General features: G+C 34.9%; 3 protein-coding genes and 1 long non-coding RNA gene across 12 annotated transcripts in view; 3 read left to right on the top strand and 1 right to left on the bottom strand.

The window, feature by feature from the left end:
* The first annotated feature begins 1694 nt into the window (after window positions 1-1694).
* LOC109545942 (caltractin) lies at window positions 1695-2928 on the top strand. Of its 2 annotated transcripts, none has more exons than XM_048661074.1 (4): window positions 1695-1977; window positions 2030-2227; window positions 2279-2412; window positions 2451-2928. In XM_048661074.1, exons 1-4 carry the CDS (start codon window positions 1975-1977, stop codon window positions 2650-2652), a joined length of 537 nt encoding a protein of 178 aa, XP_048517031.1. In that variant the 5' UTR covers window positions 1695-1974; the 3' UTR covers window positions 2653-2928. The 2 variants fall into 2 exon arrangements, with proteins under 2 accessions (XP_048517031.1, XP_019772345.2); XM_019916786.2 differs by having other exon boundaries at window positions 1714-1977; window positions 2466-2928.
* LOC109545941 (ribose-5-phosphate isomerase) lies at window positions 2750-3922 on the bottom strand. Its single transcript, XM_019916785.2, has 2 exons — window positions 3357-3922; window positions 2750-3288 (listed from the first exon to the last, which is right to left on the bottom strand). The coding sequence occupies exons 1-2, from the start codon at window positions 3832-3834 to the stop codon at window positions 2939-2941; spliced, it is 828 nt and encodes a 275-aa protein (XP_019772344.2). The 5' UTR covers window positions 3835-3922; the 3' UTR covers window positions 2750-2938.
* A 608-nt stretch (window positions 3923-4530) lies between these two features.
* Window positions 4531-20994, top strand: part of LOC109543135 (protein kinase shaggy) — a 28991-nt gene continuing 12527 nt past the window's right edge. For 2 of the 8 annotated variants that reach the window (XM_048661069.1, XM_048661068.1), the window contains exon 1: window positions 4531-4937. In XM_048661069.1, coding sequence (XP_048517026.1) covers window positions 4853-4937 — 85 coding nt within the window. In that variant the 5' untranslated portion in view covers window positions 4531-4852. Of the gene's footprint in view, window positions 4938-19252; window positions 19752-19831; window positions 20008-20475; window positions 20643-20994 lie in introns of those variants that run through there. The other 6 variants (XM_048661072.1, XM_048661071.1, XM_048661065.1 and 3 more) reach the window with 5 other exon arrangements.
* On the top strand, window positions 5417-7571 carry LOC125502560. Its single transcript, XR_007280330.1, has 2 exons — window positions 5417-6343; window positions 6436-7571. It is a non-coding gene; the product is annotated as an uncharacterized LOC125502560 (long non-coding RNA).

Here is a 20994-nt window from a genome sequence, read left to right as displayed (position 1 = left end):
ATTCAAAATAGGTTTCCAATTGTGGACTTGGCCGGAAGTTATCCAGCTTCTGACTCGCCTTAATGCTGCTGTTTGGCTTATTAAATTCGACCAGGTTTTCTCGCTTTTCCACCAACGGTTCTAGTTAAAATTTTCAATTTTACACTTTCAACAGACAATGGAATTTGAAAGTTCAATTTTTTGTTTAATATGTTGCCTAAGAATCACTAACGGATCATTTTTGAAATTCTCATGCGAACATGGATTGAAAGCAAAATTCCCAGTTTTCTGGTATTGCATTTTTTACAATCTGAGTCGTTTCACATGGTTCATCTGAGTTGGTTTCAGCTCAAAAACTTCTAGTGCAAATTTTACTGTATGCATTCCTTCTACAGATCTTCGACAATTTTCTCCTTACCCGAATTGGAAAAGTTTGTAACTGTCGACACTTTACTGAAGCGGTCATGGGCAAATTCTGAACCATTCACCGTTGAATCGGCATCAGAAACTGAAATACTTGCACTAAGATTTCGGGTGAAAGAAGCACCACTACCAACAATATCATAATCAGTTTGGTTCTGAGCAGTTTCATTGTGATTCTGGGCTACCAGGCTCTCAAAAATTGAACAAACAGCTAAAACACTCCACACGGCCCACATGGTTCTTCGGCCTTTTTCAACTTAAAGCGTGACAATTCCATTTGGGAACATCTTTATAAGCTCTGAGTTACAATATATCCGCTTGGAACAATGGAAAATTTGTCGAATTATTACGTGGCATGGAGTAACACGAATTTTCCCTATTGTATTTATTTATGGTCCGTGGACATTTGTATATCATGCTCTAAAAACTAAACGCATCTATTACTGCCGCCTGAACTTTCATGTTCATAATAAGCCGATGTGTGCTTTCGTGTATAAATCGTTTGTCTAAAATACAAATTCTACATTTATTTTAAATGTATTTGCTGCTCATATTAATGCATTTATTGAGTTTCCCATACAACTAGCACATAAAAATTGTTTTCCAATTATCGTTTAAAAGCAAAAGTGGGAGCGTTTAACATCAATGTTCACTTCACTAGTTAAAAGCGTCCAAAATACTGCAGATTTTTTGGAAAAGACATAAAAGAAATAATTTATAATTCGCATTATCCATAGATAGGTGTGTGCTAAATTTAATAAAACTTGAAACAAAAATTAATTTTAACGAAGCTCTAAGACATATTTGGTGTGAATGATACAGGCTGTTTCTTAATGATACGCTAATATTAAAAAGGACGCTCTGCGGGCGCTGTTATGAAAACAATCATATGATCGTATACCGAAAACATTATAAATTTCCCGATGAAGATTGTTAGTTTTATTATTTTTTTTAATTGTGACTGGAACTATCGTAGATATATTTATGAACTTTAATTTTACACCAGCAACTTAATTAGTTTTTGTTGTGCTTGATTGTTCAATGAGAAACTCTTAAATTTTGGAACAATATCCAAGTGTAAAGTCGATTACAGTCCAGAAGTTTGTACTGTAATAACAATCATAATTTTTCTAATCAACTAACGCGAATAATTTGCTTATTGTATTGGCTCTACTTGGAAGCTATTTTATTTACTCTAACAAGAACACCCTGTATATGAATAAAACATTGAAGCATCCCCTAGCATGCTGCTGCCCTCTAGCAACTAAAAGCCAACTTGCATTCGCTTGGTAAAACGAACACTGTAGACCTACTGTCCAGAAGCTCTAAAAACACAGCAAACCCGGAATTATTAATTAATCCAGTCACTGCTGAATCTTCAAATTTTCTTCATCTTTGATTTGCACCCTCTTAATAAAAGATGCAGCCCAATTTAAGCCATAGAGGCCTCCACATAACCAATTAAAAGTCAAAATACTCAATATTCAAACTGGGCTGTCAACAAAATTAAAGCCCAGGAACATTGTCAACAAATATCCATATTTTCAACTTTACAGCGAATTTAATCAAATCATGGTAAGTTTCATGCTGTTAAATTGATATCTCGGTACAATTTGATCAATTCCAGTCACATTCACAATCTGGTGTGCTCAAGAAAACGGCGGCGCCCCCCCGAAAAAAATCGGGCCCCAAATTCGAGCTCAGTGAAGATCAGAAGAACGATATCAAAGAGGCGTTTGATCTGTTCGATACAACAGGCAGTGGTAAAATTGATTCAAAAGACCTGAAGGTTGCCATTCGGGCGCTTGGTTTTGAGCCCAAAAAGGTAACACCCGGTAACACTAAAGCGATTAGACAACCTGCACTGTTAATTTAGGAGGAAATTAAAAAGATGATTGCCGACATTGATAAAGGGGGTACCGGCAAAATATCATACGAGGACTTTTTGGAGCTGATGTCAATTAAAATGGCTGAAAAAGACTCGCGGGAGGAAATCCTCAAAGCGTTTAGGTAATGTTCTCAGGGCAGCTAAACTCGAGCCCCAAAAGCCTGGGCTGTTGTAGATTATTCGATGACGACGAAACTGGCAAAATCAGTTTCAAGAATCTGAAAAGAGTGGCCAGTGAACTAGGGGAAAACTTGACCGATGAAGAGCTTCAAGAAATGATTGATGAAGCGGACAGGGATGGAGATGGCGAAATCAGTCAGGATGAGTTTCTAAGGATTATGAAGAAGACTAGTTTGTATTGAATTATGCCTTAGGGCATAGGTATTATTTTCTATGGTTTTTTACCTGTTTTCGTGTGTGATCTCTACGTTAGTTTAAGCCGTAGGAACTCAGTTTGCATTCGGTTTGCCACGATATATTCACCGATTTTTGATACACTTAATATATTTTTTACAAAAATAACTTTGTCGCCCCGTACAATCACTATAAAAGCCCCTTTGTAATATTTTAAACTTAACTAAAGTTGAAGTATCTGGCTGTCTACAAATATGTGTTCAATATATCACAATGGTTTTGTCTATATATTTTTTAGTCAGATGAAAAAAATGGCAAGCTATTAGCAGCAGATCTCTTCTGAACCTTCACGCTCCCATTGGGCATCCCGAAATAGGCCTCCTGAGCCATTTGGATGAATAATCCGGTCTCTACCACTCCAGGGATCAGTGCCAGTTCCTGGTTAACGTTTTTCCATTCTAAGGTTTGGTCGAAATTTGTCCAATCGAGGATAAAATTGCCATTATCAGTTACAACAGGGCCTGCCTTATTCACCGCCATTCGCAGCATAAATTGCCCTTGATACTTTGCTTCAAGGCGAGTTTTTATTGGGAAGTAAGCCATGGGGGCCACTTCGATTGGAATGCCTTTCTTGTACTGTTCACCTGCAATTCAACGTAAGAGTTTAGTGGTTTGTCTGTTTTAGGTGAAATTTCCAGGGCTGATTGATTACCTAGTTGAGAGCTGTTTTTTGTGTAGTCTGCTATGATTATCAGCTTGCGAGCGCAGCTGGCCACAATTTTCTCCTGCAGCAAGCATCCACCTCCCCCTTTGATAAGATCAAGGTTAGAATCGACTTCATCAGCACCATCAATGCAAACGTCCAAGTTGGGGGTCACGTCCAGATCCGTAAGGGTTAACTGGTTTTGGACCACCAATTGCCTTGCCTGGAAGGATGTGGGCACACACGAAACCACCACTTTTTCAGTTGCAACTCTCTGAGCCAGGCGCTCTACAGCATAGATCACTGTAGAGCCACTTCCTATGCCCACTATATAACCGGACTTGATATGTTGATCTACAGCTTGATAGGCTGCCAATCTCTTCGCTGCTTCTAGACTAGTCATGCTGGCTTGCGATAGTAGAGTGGAAAATGTCGCGATATTGAATTTTGCGATAAGGGGGCATGTTTTTGAAATGAACGGTCGCATTTTGGTGACAGTGACAGCATTGCCAGCGTTGTGAAAATAGTGCGAGAGTGATTGGAAATCAACCAGAAAACCATAATAAAATGTCCCATGTAATTACGGAAAAAATCGAGGTGGTTTTCTAAAATTATCTGCAATTATTTGGGTAGACAAGGAAAAGAACCAAGTTTGATATGAGCTCACTATTTCAATTTACACGGCAAGAACAAAGACAGAGTATACGAATGGGGACATATCAAGCAGAGATGTAGTGCCTACCAGACGATTGCTGTGTTTTACTGAACTCGACTTACTAAGGTTACTAAGGAGAGGGCAAGAGATGCCAGCTGCAAATTTGCTGATGCCAATAAGAGATGGAAATTATAGTGCTTTTATTCACTTTTTAATTTTATTTTAACATCTTTTTGTAGGGAGGTGGAGTGGAAGTTAACATTTGAAATTAAATTAAATTACTTAAATTTATGGCTTAACTAGCTTCAGCTATTTAATATTTCTAGTTGGCTCATGCCCGGCTCAATTTTTAAAAAATTCTTGAATAGATATAGCTTTAAAATCCAGTCTGCTAAAGAGAAATTGATTAAGGCCCTGGGACTAAAATCAATAAAAAATATAAAATCCCCACAAACTTATAGATTTCTGTTTCAGGCGTCCAATAGATGTCTGTGGTGTCGCCACAAGGAAAATTATCGAATGTGCTGTTCGTGTGTCATCGCCGCTAGCATCCGCAACGTGATTGGCCACGAGCTAGCCCGATCAGGTCAATGTCTGAGCATCGAAAAATTACTGGGAAGGTGAAGCCCGATGTGAGTGAAAAAATGGTTTAACCAGAAAATTGACGTGGTGAAATGAATTGTTCGGATGTTGTAATATTGTAGAAAATCGTCGTTTGTGAATAGAGTGTGCGGTCTGAACGAAATATCGAAGCAAGTCGTAATACACGAACGTTGAATAGAACGAAAGTGGTTCCAAAGGGAAATGTGATAGGTGTATGGGATATCAAAGACTTTAGTGCTTAGGAAGAATGAGTGGACGACCAAGAACAACGTCATTCGCCGAGGGCAATAAACAGCCATTGAATCCCCCTTTGGGAGGCATGAAAATCAGCAGTAAGTACCTTCACAAGTTACGTCTCGACTTATCTCTCCTGCCTGTGCGCACCAACATGGCCGCCCCTGTCAAAAATTCTATCAAGTTCATTTGTTTCTTGCAGCAGGAGGCTGCCCCCAATAATACCACCCTATAATTCACTCTACAGTGTCTTTACTTTGCACCCATCAACCCTTTTACAGGAATTTCCGAATTCCCTCACGACCTGCACCTGCGGTCCTTCATTCTACCCCTAATTGAACCTGTTCAGATCTATTTCAAGTCCATTTCGTCATTAGTTGTATTGTCGCCGACTCCTATAGTTGATTTTGCATGTGTTCCATTTGCTTCCACCAGTTTTCATCCATGGAAGCCCAACCAGTCCATTAAACTGCATCATTTCTTATGCTCTAATTTTTAAGTAGGCCACTCCCAACTGAAGACCATTGTAGCTGCAGCTTTTGGCTTTCGAGCCTCCAAAAGGCCACAAAGGCATTGAAAAGAGCCTTTAAAGGTTTGAATTTTTGTTATCGATGCATCGAGCTCTGCGGCTTCTTGATAACGCAGATAACATCAGCATAATGCATGTGTTTGTTGGGTAAACACCTATACACTGTGTCCAAGACAAGGCCACAATGGGCATTTTGGAAAATCAGTAAATGTTGAGCAATTAAAAGACTAATAAAATAGTGTTTTCGAATTTTCGTTTTTGAGTTTAATTTTCCAATTTTTCGACTACACTTTTTTGTAGTAGCTAAAAGTCATCATCAAACCGTTAATGAATTTTGGACATTTGGCACTTTTTTGTGCGATTTTTCGTTTGTGCACCATGCTCATCTGCAGCACATTTCTCAAGAACCATTTGAGGCATCAAAATACGATCTTCCGTAGTTTATAGGAGAATATAGCTTCAATTGACTTGTGCAAATTTGATTCCATTGGAGCAAGTGGTTCCTTCATAATCAATTTTAGAATATTGATACTTTTTTGGGCGGTTTTTCTTTTGTGCTGTATGCTTTTCTAAACCACGTTTCTCAAGAACCACTCCAGGCAGTGAAATACGGTCCTCAGCAATTTATAGGTGATGCTTTAATTTACTTGTCGTGTAAGTTGGTTCAATTTCAACACGTGGTTCGTTTATAATTAGGTTTGGAAATGTTGAAGTTTTTTGCCCGGTGTTTTGTTTGTAGTCGAGACGTTTGTGAAGATCCATTTGAGGCACCTGAATTGAGATCGTAACAGTTGAGAGAAAAAGCATCGATTGACGTGTGACCATTGTGTCCAGAAGAAATCTTTAACTATGTGTTTTTTGGTACGGCCCTGATCGTTCATTAGCAAATTTAAAAAGTTGATTTCCTTCTGAATTCAACGATGTAAGTTCTAAGCATTTCTGGCATCACTGTACGTACAATAAAAAGATGCTCAGGTAAGTAATCTACGGAATGCTTTTTCAGTTGCAAAAGTTAGCTCAAATGAATTTCTTCATTATATACTCCCACAAAAATGATTAATTTTCAGGGTAATTCAGCATGAGGAAGTTTTAGATTTTGCTAACGAACTGAACATTAATTATGGTTTATTGAAAACGAAACGTGCAAGCAACACCCAATCATGTCTTCACTTGAAATAGCTGTGGGAAAAAAGGCGATTTTACTCGATCTTTGAAGTTAACTAAAAAAACACGTGTTAACCAACTTGGAATCATTAACGAAATCTGCATACTGGCCCGTCTTATCTTGAAATTTTCATGTGCAGAAGACCAGTTGTCATTAAGAATCAAATTTCCTGCAAATCAGTGACATGCTAGAAAACCGCCGAGTTTTGAACATTCAGTTGCATTATTAGGTCAGATGTTTGCAGGCAGAGACGTCGCTCCATGATTTCGTGCCACTTCACTGTCCCAATTTTTAAGTTTGTTTTTGGAATGAGGGACAAACGATCATTGTTTTTGCTCGAATAGTTGGTATGCACAGATCAAGCCAGTTTGGAGCCTAATAAAGAAAATATAGATGCAGGATGAATTTTCTATTTTGCAAGCGAAAATGTGAAGAGTTCTAGTGAAAATGGTGGTACCGAGAGTAGAGTTCAATATACCCAAAAAAGGACGGAAAGGGTGAAGGTCTGTAACGCAGTACTTTGCCTTTGAATAAACTTTTAATCTACAGTGTTCCACATACATCGAAACAAAAGCTACATTTTTCTTTGTATGTGTTTAATTTCTGCTAATAGTGCATGCCATGTTATTTGTTTAAATACACAATTTAGAAAACATAGATGAATGAAAAAGGATTTACATTTCGAAATTCTATAATTTTTGTCCAAAATTCTAGTCCAAGTCAATTGAATTCTCTATGAATTAAAACATCTTGCGACTCTTTTAAGAGAATTTTTTTCGTGCCTAAATCAATAGATATATAATGGTAAATACGAGGCAATGTGCCAACAAAAATTTGCAAATTTATATAGGATAGTTAAAATTCCTTAGGGTCTTCTGCATGTTTTAACTCCATTACGGAAAGTTTGCAGAAGTAGACAAAATTTAATCACCCTGTATATTTTCAAAAAATTACAATACTCTACTGTTCCGAATTAACTTAAATTTTTAATGTAAAATTATATATCGTGCATACAAATTAAATCGTGTACAAGCCTAACACACTCTTTTAGTCTAATGTTAAAGTCGCCATTCTATCAAAAAACGTTCAGCAATTGGCGATGAAAACCATTAGTACATTAAAATAATCACTAAATCTTAAACAAAACCCCTTGTATATGTGATATTAAAGCCGGTTAAATAGTTTCATGTATATTTTGAATGACAACAGCCAATGTCTGTTGCGATCATAAACCGTTTTATGACCTCTTTATATATCGTTTTATGGCAACTAGAAATGAGGTAGTTATTCAATAGTTTCAAAATTTGCCTTTATTAAATGAAAAAAAAGTAATATTTCATCTAGCTGTATAGAAGGTCAGTAAGTTTTTTAGCAAACTAGTTGGGTAGTTTCCAGACCTCGTTTACATCTCATCAATTCAAGTGATCTTTTTGTCAATTGAGGTCAATTGTGACATGGTGTTTTTATTAAGATCGACTTCTGTACAACAAATTACATATTTTTCCAACTTAATCAGAGAGATTTTGTCCAAATGTCCTTACCACACTAATGTAAGTGTGCCTGATCAATTGTGCAGCCATTAACAAGCTTTTTTTGCTTCCACTTTCTGGAACATCGAGCCTTCCACTTAATTAGTTTCACTGTGTTGGATCCATAATACCCGTGTTTACGATTTTCCAATGTTCCTGACATGCCAAAAACTCGTAAATTTTTAATAACTTGCTCGCACTTTGTAGCTGTGTGCCAGTAACCCAAATACAAATCGCGTTGGCTGAAATATATTTTTTTCTCCTCTCACCTTGCCCTTGCCTTGTTAAATGCTACATTAATTAACTCAAATTTCAAGACAACCGTTCGCTTCAATTAATCATGTTGATTTGCTTTAATCGTGGTTTATCTATGGGGACTACTTATCGCAAGATTGGTGACCATAGAGAACATCATTTATCAAAATTTATTCGTCACACTTTGTCTACAGACAATGTGTTTTTATCATTCAGTAAGTTTGTATTTGGATTGTTTCACCTAATTTTACTATTTAATTTACTAGTCCACATGTAACTTGGTTTTCTTGAAAATTGCCTGTTAGCTCAATGCTTAGCTTCAGTTCTTTCTCATGTTTTGTTTGCAACTATCATCCTCCAAACTTTAAACAATTGCATAAACGCATCAGAATATAGCAAAGGGGGTTAATTTTACCAAATTGAAGGGAACTATGGGTTTCAGTGACCAAGTGAATTAAAGTGTTTTTCATATCACCAAATGACTTGCGAAGGAGAAAAAACCTGAAGAGTTTTTCATTGAACTGTATTACGAGTATTATAAATTTGTCGAAGTTCAATGTTCAAAGTCCATTTTGTTCACACATTATTTCATGCATAAACCTGCATAAATCAGCCGAATCGACTACGTTTTAATCGAAAAACAATTAAATTTGAAACGCAGCCTTTGTTCCATGAATCAGGAATATCAGGATTAGATATATTGAAATCAAGCAGCATTGAAATTTTACAATGTTATCGCGACATTTCATTTTGAAAAGCACCAATTTTTGGTGTATTAAAATGCATTTGTTCTAAGAAGCGTAAAAATGCGATTTGGACTTAGCTTTAGAGACTTTTAGTTTAAGGTTAGCTTTATTTTTTGCTATTTGACTGTCCCTTTTTTTGTTTAAAAGGTTGAACATCTTTACCAGCTTATCTTCGTTAGATGAACTATGTAAAAATAATGCGTTCCAAATGGTAACCTTTAGATTTTTTTAAAAGTTATTCAAACTTTCTCATAAATGCTTTACTAATTACTAATACTATTATTATTAATAATAAATAAATAATCTTTTTTGTGTCATTTGTAAGCGCAGAAAACACTTGATTTTTTTCAAATACTCAACACTTCCGAAGGACTTCTCTGTATACAGAAAATTAAAATTGAGCATAATCGGTATTTAGGAAGCATATTGTTACGGGGTTATTACCCCACATTTTTTGGGAATATGATGGTTGCCTTGAATGGCAAATATGAAAAATATTGAGCAAATTTCAAATATTATTCAACACTTGAAACTGCAGACTAATGAGATTAATCCCTTTTCATTTAAAATTGTGCATTAAGTATCAACGTAGTTAAAAGAGTGCATCTCAATTAACGATTTTTTAAATTCCCATCGAAAAGCGCAGTATTTGTGCCATTTATCGGCTACATTTACTACTGAAAATCACAATTCTCAATTGTTTTGTTATTTATTTAATATAAAAATGAGTGGTATTGGAGAACGCGCCCAGATATCGATCACTGACATCTGCTTAAAGACGCGTAAGAATGCGCTTGTACAATTTTGAGTTAAATTTAGCTTGGCTTTCTTTCTTATTTATGTACTGGCATTTTTACCGGTGTTTTTGATTAAAAAGTTCATCATTTACATTAAATTGTTATCGTTTCAAGAACTCTAAAAAAATTTATATATGTACATACATACAGTCCACACTTTCTGCCTTGAGGAATTGGCCGTATTTATCTTAAGGTTCCCTTGTTATATACCGGGTGACAAGGCTACATGACGAATATCCAAATGAAAATGAAGAGAATATTCTACTAATCCGTGTATTTTATTGCTTTATTTAACAGCTGTTCTTTGTTTTTTTTTAAGTGGATAATCGTGAATCTCTCACTACATATTTTTTGCTGAGAGCGCAGTTTGACGCAAGCATCCATTTTGAGACCGATATTTCCTAAATTGTTGGGGCGCTTTTTATGAAACTTTCAGCAGCTTTAGGGTCAAGTGTCTCCTTCAGATGGGGAAATTTTCAAAGTGCTGCTTGCTTTAGTTTGGATGAATTTTTAAAAGGAGAACGCAGCTATTTTACACGTTCATTTTGAGACCGATGTTTACTAAACTGGCAAAAATCAGAGTTTGGAACAACTTTGTTGAAACTTTTAGTAGCTCCAGAGTCAATTGTTTCATAAGATAGTGAAATTTTGACAATACTACTTGGTTTAGCCTGGAAGATGCGAATTTGATGTGCAGTTTGATCCAGAAGTGCATTGTGAGACCGATATTTATTGAATTTGCAAAAATCAGGATTCATCGCGAATTTTATGAAACTCTCAGAAGATTTATAGTCAGTGTGTTCTTAAGATGGTGAATTTTTCAAAGTGCTGCTTTTGTTGGTTTGGAAGATGCCAATTTGTAAAAGAAAGAGCGCAGTTGGATAGGAATGTTGATTTTTAGACCGATATTTACTCCGAAAAATCAGAATTGCGGCAATTTTTATGAAACTCAGTAGCTTAAGAGCGAAGCGTTATTTTATGAGGGTGACATTTTCTGTCATAGTTTGGAAGATGTAAACTTTTAAAAGTAAGAGGGCGGTTGGATCACGAAATCTATTTTGAGACCGATATTAACTAAACTACCAATTATCAGTAATCCGGCCCTGGCGATTATTATGAAACTTTCTGCACGTTTAGGCTCTAGTATCTTCTTAAGATGGTGAATTTTTCAAAATGCTGCTTTTGTAAGTGAAAAATGCGAGTTTTTTAAAGGGGGAATATTTATTAAACTGATAAAATCAGCATTCCGATCAATTTTTATGCAATTTTCAGCAGATTTAGATTCAAGTGTCTGCTAAAGATGGTGAAAATTTTAAAATGTTGCATTTTTAATTTTGCAAAATCCAATTTTAAAGGATTACGCCGCTCTCTGAATTAACAAGTTATAACTCATCGGTTAATGAGTTACAAGTCATTTATTAAAGCGGATTTAAGTTTTACGAGACCCGAGACTGGAATTTTGACATGTAAAAAAAAAGTCATCAACATTTTTTCTGAGTAACGTTTTACTGCTGTGTTCAAACAACTAAAAAAGTCATCTAGATTTTCCAGTCCAAAGAAAGTCGACGAGTCTTCTTGTAAAAGCGATCTCTTAATTTTTTTTGCATAGAAGATTCAATTTGTCAGTATTTTACAGACAGTGTTGTTTAGAAATATTGACGTAAAAGTGAAGAGACCCCAGTTTCCAAGAGTTTCAAATAAATGATTATAAACTTTCGCTTTTCCAGTTCGGGGAAATATTTTTGGAAAAACCCAGAAATAATTATTAGGGTTTTGTCCATAATTCGAAGCTGCAAAGTTTTCCAAAAATTTTTTCTACGCTGTTAAGGAGCTGAGTGTTCCAATAAAAATTATCTTGTATACTTTTTCACAGAAAATATCCGAAGATTGTCAGTATTTTAAGTAAAACTAAAAAATAATGCGATTTTTGCATAGAAAGAATTGCTTAATAGAAACTTTGTTGTGACTGGAATGACGTGAAAATTTAAGGAACTAAAAATCTTCAGAGCGATGAGGGCCAAATAATTTGTTGTTAACTTTTGCTCTGCTCGTTTCTTCAAGAGATCCTAATTATTTTCGGTTAAAAACGGTTTTTATACCAAATTTGAAACTGAAATGGTGTAATGTTTCCTGTAAACCGATGAATGTGGCGAATTTTTCAGCAAAAGTAATTCTATAATTTTTGTTTGAAAAGACCCCATTATTGTCAGAAAAGAAGGAAACCATTACAAAATAATGTTTTTTGAGTTTTTGATTAAAAACTTAGTTTTGTGATCGGTTTTGGAGAAAATATGGTTTTCGGGAAAGAACGCGAGGAATTTATTTTTGTTTTTGTCCCGAATTCAACGCTGAAAAAAGATTTTGTAAAATGTTTACAAGCTACCTATCTTTTCGAATTTATATTTCTCGCTTAAAAGACCTCCGGATCGTCAGTATTTTCAAAAGTGAAACTACAATAGATATAGAGCGTTTTTGAGAAGAACGTAAAGCAAAAAAAAAATCAGTTAAAACTAAAAAACCACATTTTTTTAACAAACTCTATAGTCTTCAGAGGTATGGAGGTGAGGAGATTTCCAAATAATGTGTTATAAACTTTCGCTTATTCTGTTCGTTTTTTAATCGAAAATTATTTGATTTTTGTTCCAAATCCGAAGTTGGAAAGGGATTTCAAAACTTTTTACAAAGCGACGAAGGATTCGAAATTTTTTTCATTATTTTTCGCGGAAAATACCTTAAGATTGTCAGCATTTTTAAGAGAAACTTTAGAAAAAAGTAACTTTAGAGTAACTTGGCTGCAACTGGAAAATTCTGAAATTTTGAAGAAATTTAAAAAATATTATTATTAAGTAAATGGCCCTTAAAATAAATCTAAAAACAAGTAAAAAAGTCATCAATATTTTCCCAGCAACGGAACTGAGTTACTGCGTTGGTGCACCAAGCCGTTTGCGTAGCGATCACTGAGTTACCCCGGCCTACCAGTAACCGCACTTCCTGCATTGGAGGAACAGTTTTTGTAGTGTTAAGAAAACACTCTGTATATAGAAAATACTTTTAAACGAACCAGGCGATAATGGAAGTTTCCATTAAGCTTGTGTAAATTAACACTAAAAAATGTACTATTTTGCTACGTTGATGTTTCGAACGTAGTTTTTTATGTTAAATAAGTACGGTGCGTTTCAGTATAAAAGCGGCATTATGAAAAACAATAATGTTTATTCCTTATCAATCAATATGCCTAAAACTGCAAAAGGAATAAAAAACCGCGTTCCAAATTTTTGCAATTAGATGTGTTTATTTTGAATTAGTTTTGTGGCCATGCAATTTGTTTGCAACATTTGCCAACAAAGATGCGTTAAATGCACAATAATCGTAATTTTCGCGTTTTTAGGTGGCCGTAGATAGATAGCACGCATATTAACCTTCAGAGATGTGCGCTTTGTGTGGAAAAAATGATTAAAATTAAATTTAACTTGTCCAATAGCTTTGATTATAAATGGATAAGATAGAAAAGTCTGTCACCCAAGAATCAATCTGAAATAAACCAAATTTGTAGGAGCTTTAGACTGATTCTATTCTTAAACCGTATAGTAATTAATTGCGCAAAAACTTTGGATATCGGCTTTATCGAGAACTATTGAAGTAAAGGCATTGCGGGAACAACTTTTTTGACGAACAGCGGGGCTGAAGCAATGTGGATCACAAAATTATACGATTCTTCCAGCTTCAAAGCGAATTTAATTTATGTAGCAAAGTAAGGCTGATTATGGCACTGGCCCTGTATACCTGGCTCTATTTAGAGCGTGGCATTATTGATTTTCTAATTGTGACGTGTTCTATAATTAAATTATGATTTTTCGAGTTTGGTTTTAGCAGCAGCTCGGCCTGCCAGAGTGCTATGTACTACCATTCTTCGCACTGATATGCTAAAAATATCTGGAAGCGTCAGAGCGGTAAATAATTAAATTCAATATCTCCATGCAGTCTTATCTCAGTCAGTTTGCTTTGTCTATTATTGCCTATTTAAAAAGAATGAAGGGCATAAAGTCCTGTGGATTTATATCCATTCAATTTTTGAGCTTGGTGTGTTTAAAGGATTTGAGACAATGAAATCTAATCTTGCCATTAAATGCAGCAATCGTAAGGAAACAAATGAGTTTACTATTGGATTAGTTAAATCAACATGTTTAACAAATGTTATATTTATTGGGAGTCTTTGATTTCCCACAGGTAGAATGTGGCTGAGTGTTTTTCAGTCAGGACACTCTAACTTTCCTTCGGATCAGGAAGTTCCAGTTTGGTTTCGATAGACAATCATAAATCTTACAGCTCAGGACACAGTGGCACATAAATTTATAGCTGCAAGGCCATGCAAATTGTAGAACACTTTTGCGCGACCTCCATACTCCGACCTCGCAATCAGGAATCTTTACTTTGGTGGCAAGAGCATTTTATCATTCGCTCTCCTCCCAGTGATTTTTCAACATCTAAGAAACCAGTTTGTTGTTCATGGACTAGTGATTATCTCACTTGTTTGATTTAAACATGAGACCCAATGAATGTTTACCAGGTACAAAGTAGTGCCCTCATTGACTAGCCAGTGTTGTTTTTAAATAAAAAGATTTACTAGTGATAGTAGTGTCTAGCGTAACAAGCGGACATGTGAACGCAGTATGGATTTTACGGGGTGAAGCTAATAATTCTATGATTTGGTATTCAGAATTTATTTTCTAAGTGCGGAAATCTTCAAATTATGTCCGCTTTTGGGAATTTGTTTTTTAGCACGGCATTAGGGATGAGGTTTTGTTTTTTGGAAAGAGGCAATCGAGGTGAATAAAACAGGGAAGTCGTTCATACTGCGCAGTTTTTCACGGTGTGCTAGTGGTATGTTCTGGAATGTACCTACTTAATTTTGCATATTAACATTCATTTGAAGAGTAAACATGTTTTTAATATAAATCAGGCAACCTTCTATGAAGTAATTTGTATGCCATTTGGATACCGTTTGCAGCAAGCCTTAATCTGATGAAAATAATTGCGGTCTTCTTTTCTGGACATTTCATTTTTGAAAAAATTGTCTTCAAAGTTAATACAAACTGCGGTATTTTCCTACAAAGTCTGTTTAATACGAAGAAAAATTGATGGTTGTTAAAGGGCTAAATAAATCAACCTTCAGATAGAACGTTTTATATGAAGTGCTAGGGGATATGGGACGAATAGGAATATTAATAAATTGATAAAGAAATAAACGTTCGGGATTTATAAAAGGAAGAGACTTCATTAGATCTGGCACTACTCACTTTTAATAGTGCAAATTATTGGTTTGGGATTTATGAAGAAAAATACGCGTTTGGACGAGTGGACCACTATGTTTTTACTTGAAAAAATGCTTTTACATCGCAAAATCATGTAATTTTGTCATCCGGAGGTGTAGCAGAATGAAAGTGCCAACATTCAAAAAGCCTCTTGTGTTTGCAATGCTATCTTGAAAATTTTGTATGTAAAACATTCAACTTTCTAAAGAAGTAATAAAAATAATATTTTTGTAGAAAATTACCTTTTTAATGAAATTTGTTTGAAGCGTAAGTGTTCAATAAATAAGGCCTCAAACAGTTCATTTACATCATCTGAAGTGTTAAACAAACAGAACTTGAGACGACAGCAATAAGGATTATTAATAAAATATTGCACACTAAAGCAGTGGGTGATCAATGAAAGAAACCATGACATTAGTGTGTTGGCGAATGTAGGTAGGTTTACACATAAAAATTGATTTTAAACTGAAAAAATGTGTTTGGCATATAAAAAAATAGAAGTTTATGCTAAAAAATCGAAGTTTAATTTGGATTTTGTTGAAAATATCGTTAAATCCGAGGAAATAGAAATATAGTGCCGCGTTACAAATTTTTAAAATAAATGCAACACTAACGACTAATTCCTATCAAATTGTCTGGAAAATTTTAATGTTGTAAATTCTTTATTATGTTGATGTCATGATAAGAAATATTTTATTTCTTATTAATCGCTTAATTGTTTTTATTGAATTATCCGCAACATTCTGTCGATTTTTATTGAAGCTCTGGTAGTTTATACAGGGTATCCAATTTAGTTAGCATTTATGTACTGAATCATTTCTTAAAATTAGAAAGATATTTGCAGGGTGATAAAAAAAAGTGTTCAAGTCGACTTTTCATCAATTTGTTATGTTTGGATTTGTTTTCAATGTTTAATGCAAGTGTCTTGCTGATGATTTTTTGAAAACTTCCGGTATTTGTATATTTGCAAGAACCAGCTGCCAGGGCTTAGCAATGCATAAACGAATTACGCAATTATTGTTATTTTAGTCTCTTTTAAATCAATTTAGTTACCATCGACTTATTTAATTTTGTCTCTAAGCACGACGCCTCGATGTACGTCCACAAAGTATTGAATATTTCATAAATGCAATAAAATACCGCATGTTTGCTTTGAGGAGAATGATTTTAATGGATTTAAGTTGTTTGCATTCAGACGTATTTTCCTAGTCACGCTGTATAATTTATAGAATATAATTATATAGAAACGGAAACTGTAGTTTTTACGAAAGATACCGGAATTAAGAACTTTTGGGGGACCAGTTAGCAAAAATCTGGGATTTGTTTTGTTTCATATCTGTAATTAGATGAAAAATAGATAGATTTGCTATAAAACGTATAATAACATATGTCACATGATATAATATATGCTATAAAATACAGCATGTCTCATTTAAAAGCTCTGAGTTGGTGCCTGAATGCTCGTTTCGGCTGTGGCCTCTTTTATAGTTAAATTATGCTGATTATAGCAGACACGGTACTACGTCTTACTTTAATAGTACAATCGGGATAAGTGACCAAATAAGTGTATGCAGCGACTACGTGTAAACAACGCTTGTTTGGAACATACTATTCACACAGCTTTGAAGTTACCTATATATTTACACAGGAGTTTCAAGTGTTTAAGACAATATTAATAATAATAATAAGATAAAATGTCAATAACGTGATTTTAGTTCCTCGCAAATTGATAAGAATGAACATAGTTTGAAAAACATGATTATCTAAAGAAATCATAATCAATTAATTGTTTCATACAGAGTGAACGGCTCTGACTTCTTTAGTCAATTCAAAGTAGGCTTCAATAAATCAATGAATTTTTAGGAGTTGGCGCAGTGCTACGCAAATGGCTTGGTGCGCCAACCCAGCGCACCGGGGCGATTAATTTTTACTTGTTTTTAAATTTATTTTAATGGGCATTTATCAATAATATTTTTAACATTTCTTCAAAATTTCAGAATTTTTCAGTTTTAGCAAAGTTACTCTTTTTTCTAAATGCTCAATTTTCAAAAAAATCACTTACAAATACAGACATTCTTAAGATATTTTTCGTGAAAAAATACTTCATAAGTTTTATTAAAACACTTGCCTCCTTCGTAGCTTTGTAAACAGTTTTGAAATCCCTTCCAGCTTCGAATTTAGTACAAAAATCAAATAATTTTCTATCAAAAAACGAACAGAATAAGCGAAAATTTATTCACATTTTAACAGATTATTTGGGAATTTCGTTACCTCCATACCTCTTCTCCATAAGACTGCAGACTTTGTTAAAAAAATGTGTTTTTTTAGTTTTGACGTATTTTTTTTTTGCTTTACTTTCTACTCAAAAACGTTCTATTTTGTAGAGTTTTACTTAAAAATACTGACGCTCTGGATCTATTTTACGCGAAAAATTACAAGATTTATTTATAGCTTTGTAGTAATTTTTCAAAAACTTATTCCGGAGTCGAATTCATAAATTTATCCCGTTTTTCCGCGAAAACTATTAAGGTTTTCGCAAAAACCTATCACAAAACTAAAAGTTTTAAATCAAAAACGCAAAATATGTAATTTTCTGATTATTTTCTGACAATAATGAGGTTTTTGCAGCCAAAATTGATTTTGCTAGAAAATTCGCTTCATTCATCGGTTTGCAGAGAACTTTAGAAAACCCTTTTCAGCTTTGAATTTGGCACAAAAACCGAATAATTTGATTCAATTTTTCTAGTTTTCCTTCAAAATTCTGACATTTCAGCTTCGTATTTGGGACAAGAATCAAATCATTTTCTATCAAAACAGAATCAGTGAAAGTTCAGTTTATAATGGATTATTTGAAAAACTCGTCACCTCCATCCCTCTAAAGACTTAGTTGAGCTTGTTTAAAAAAATGGGGTTTTTTAGTTGAGACTGATTTTTTTGCTGTACTGTCCACTCAAAAACGTTCTATTTATTCTATTTTGAAGAGCTTTAATTGAAAATACTAACGATCTGGACGTATTTTACGCGAAAATCTATAATATAAATCTTGCGTAGGAATTTTACAAAAACTTTTCGGTGTCGAATTCGGGTCAAAAACGAAAATGAACTTTTTCGTTTTCTCCCGTTTTTTTCCGAAAATTATTAAGATTTTCTCAAAAACCAATCATAAAACTAAAAGTTTTTAACCAAAAACGCAAAAACCATTATTTTCAGATGATTTTTGTTTAGAATAATGGGGCCTTTTCAGCCAAAATATGACAAAATTAATTTTGCTAGAAAATTCGCCTCATTCAACGGTTTGCAGGAAACTTCTGTGGAAATTATAAAATAAATTTTATTGGGACACTCGGCTCCTGAACAGCTTTGTAAATTTTTTCTGGAACCTTTTGCAGCTTCGAATTTTGGACTTCGAATCCTGAACAGAACAAGTGAAAGTTTATAATCAATTATTTCGTGAAACTCGTCATTTTTGTCGCTGTGAATAATTTGGTTTATTTAAATACCGGTTTCTTTACTGTTAGGTCAATATTTCTAAACCAAACTCTCTCTAAGCAGAACAACGCGTTTTTTTCCTAATGTTTTTCTGTAAATTGCTGGCAAACTGAGACTCTTTTATGCAAAAAAGTTAAAAGATGGATTTTCAAGAAAGGTCTTCAGTCTTCTTTATCGTCTTTTTCGAATTCCGTTTTACCTTTGAATTTGGGACAAAATCGAAACAAAGTTATCGTGTTTTTTTTCGACAAAATTTATATTTGGATTAACTAATGAGTTAAAGCTCATTAACTCAGAGAGCGGCAACAACTCAAAAGCGCAACTCAACACAGTGTTATTGCCCAGGCCTTATTCAAAGTTCATTATGTGGTCATTAATATACCTTTTCTTCGTGTTTTTCTGGTATTGACTGGGTTTCCTTCTTTTTTTCTTTCGTCGACTTAAGGTTTCTTTTAACACCCTGTTCGCAAACATTCTAGTGCGAGTCAAGGGATTCAGTCTAGTTGAATATGAAAAATATTTGCGTAATTAGCGTCTCATTTATGTTGTTTTTTGCTACTTGCAGAGTCACTAAACTGAAATAAAATCGGATTTGCGTTCACATGTTCGTAATGGTTATGTTTTGTATGCCTAGTGGACGTGTAATATAAAATCGGGCTTCCAGTGTAGTTTCGCACTATTGAGCGTCATCAATCATTATTGCACTAAAATCAATTTAGTGGCTCATAAATTTCGGATAACAGCGATTGTGCCGGCAAAAACATGTCAGTAAAGTTTAAAGACCGTTATAATTTGTCGTGTTCGGACCTGAAGTTTATGACGAAAGTGGCGAACAATCCCGATTTTCCTCATGCAGCTGAGGATGTCGCAGCTCTACGCAAAAGGAAAGCGTGTCGGCAACGGAGTTTTAAGTATGGCCTGGTGCATTCCGATCTGCAACTGCCGAAATGCAAACAGGAGAAGCTGAGGCACTCCACTCTGGAGCCTGGATGTAACGTCGATTTGTCGGCTAAGAAGGAGAGTTTTGGAGGCTTTGCCAGATGGTGGAGAAAATTGAAGATTCGCCTGCACAAACGATGTGAGAAAGCAAGTACGTTCTTACTTCCGATTTACCAGATATTTCTAATTAAGGCACCACCTGGGGTGTGAGTGACACGTGTCACTGTACTTTCCACTAGTAATTTCGCCAAGCTATTTGTTCGTAATCGAAATTTATTTTCAACTTTATTAACGAATAACCAACGGTATGGCTGGACATGCCGTTAGGGTGCAACGCAAAGGTGCAAAGGAAATTTTAGATGACGAGTGCATAGAAAAGTACCTTTCCACGACTAAAGTGACATCAGGTATTCCTAAGCGCAATTTGTTGCTAAATTTCCAGTTTCGGTTTGGTTTAATGCGTCTTTTCCTAGAAGATTGCTGATACCGATCAACAGCTAGTCCTTCCTTCGGTTGTTATCAGTGTGACCTTGTCTATTAATTACAAAGTTCCAAAGTTTGCAAACGAAACGAGCGCGGTAGAAACGCGACCAGCTCTCAGATTTAACATTTTCGTGTAATATTTACATAAACATTACATGCGATTCTCTCATGTTATGATATTAGGTCATTTTGTGCTTAAATCCGACAGTCGCTGGACAGTTCTCTTCGGAACTTATCGCTACTGATAGTCATTATTATTTAATTGCTTTCAAACAACGTTGATTTCATTCCAGTGTTCTCACAGCTCTTATACATGCATGCATGCAGAACATATGAATGTAGTTAGTTAATAAATTGCGTGAAACGTTTATTTAAATTTCCGTCATTGGCTTTTTTTCTCACAAAACTGTTGCAAATAGAGTATTGTTGCTGTTTAGTAACTAGTCAGGTTTTAAATGCGCACTTTCAGTGATTGTGTGTTAAATGGCACCGAAAATGTGCTTTATAGGAATCACCGTTCTGCTGAACCTGAACACCAAACTGATGAATTTCTGTCGAGGTAAGGGATCTTACTTACGTGGGAATACATTAAAACAGTTCTTATTGAAAGAGAAACTGAACACGGAAACACGGCCAGAAAAAAATGAGTCAAAACAGCTAAAAATGTTGATATTGAAGGAGAATACGGATTTGGAACGACTTTTTTATACAGGGTTATTCACGCTATACGGCACGGAAGTGTGCGGCTAAACCGTTTGATTTTATGAATTGTCCGACGTCTACCGGGCGCACATTTTAAAAATATTTTCGTAATGTAAGCTCTAAAGGTATCAAAGTTGCGTTTTTTTAAATGGAATGTCCTGTATATTATTGCATTTTTGGATTCGCTGAACAAAATAAGTGTCTGTTTT

This window comes from Dendroctonus ponderosae, unplaced genomic scaffold, assembly GCF_020466585.1.
Source record: "Dendroctonus ponderosae isolate FM_Combo_2020 unplaced genomic scaffold, Dpon_F_20191213v2 Dpon_F_20191213_1, whole genome shotgun sequence".
Lineage (NCBI taxonomy): Eukaryota > Metazoa > Arthropoda > Insecta > Coleoptera > Curculionidae > Dendroctonus > Dendroctonus ponderosae.
The sequence above is the reverse complement of the archived record's forward strand: the minus strand, read 5'-3'. Positions and strand labels throughout refer to the sequence as shown.

Bases quoted from the DNA above. Each gene is read 5' to 3' on its own strand.
- LOC109545942 (XM_048661074.1), top strand. The intron at 2,228-2,278 runs GTAACACCCGGT...CTGTTAATTTAG, and splicing joins TTGGTTTTGAGCCCAAAAAG to GAGGAAATTAAAAAGATGAT. The intron at 2,413-2,450 runs GTAATGTTCTCA...GAGCCCCAAAAG, and splicing joins GAAATCCTCAAAGCGTTTAG to CCTGGGCTGTTGTAGATTAT.
- LOC109545941 (XM_019916785.2), bottom strand. From the start codon at position 3,834: ATGCGACCGTTCATTTCAAAAACATGCCCCCTTATCGCAAAATTCAAT. The intron at 3,289-3,356 runs GTAATCAATCAG...GTTGAATTGCAG, and splicing joins AAAAAACAGCTCTCAACTAG to GTGAACAGTACAAGAAAGGC.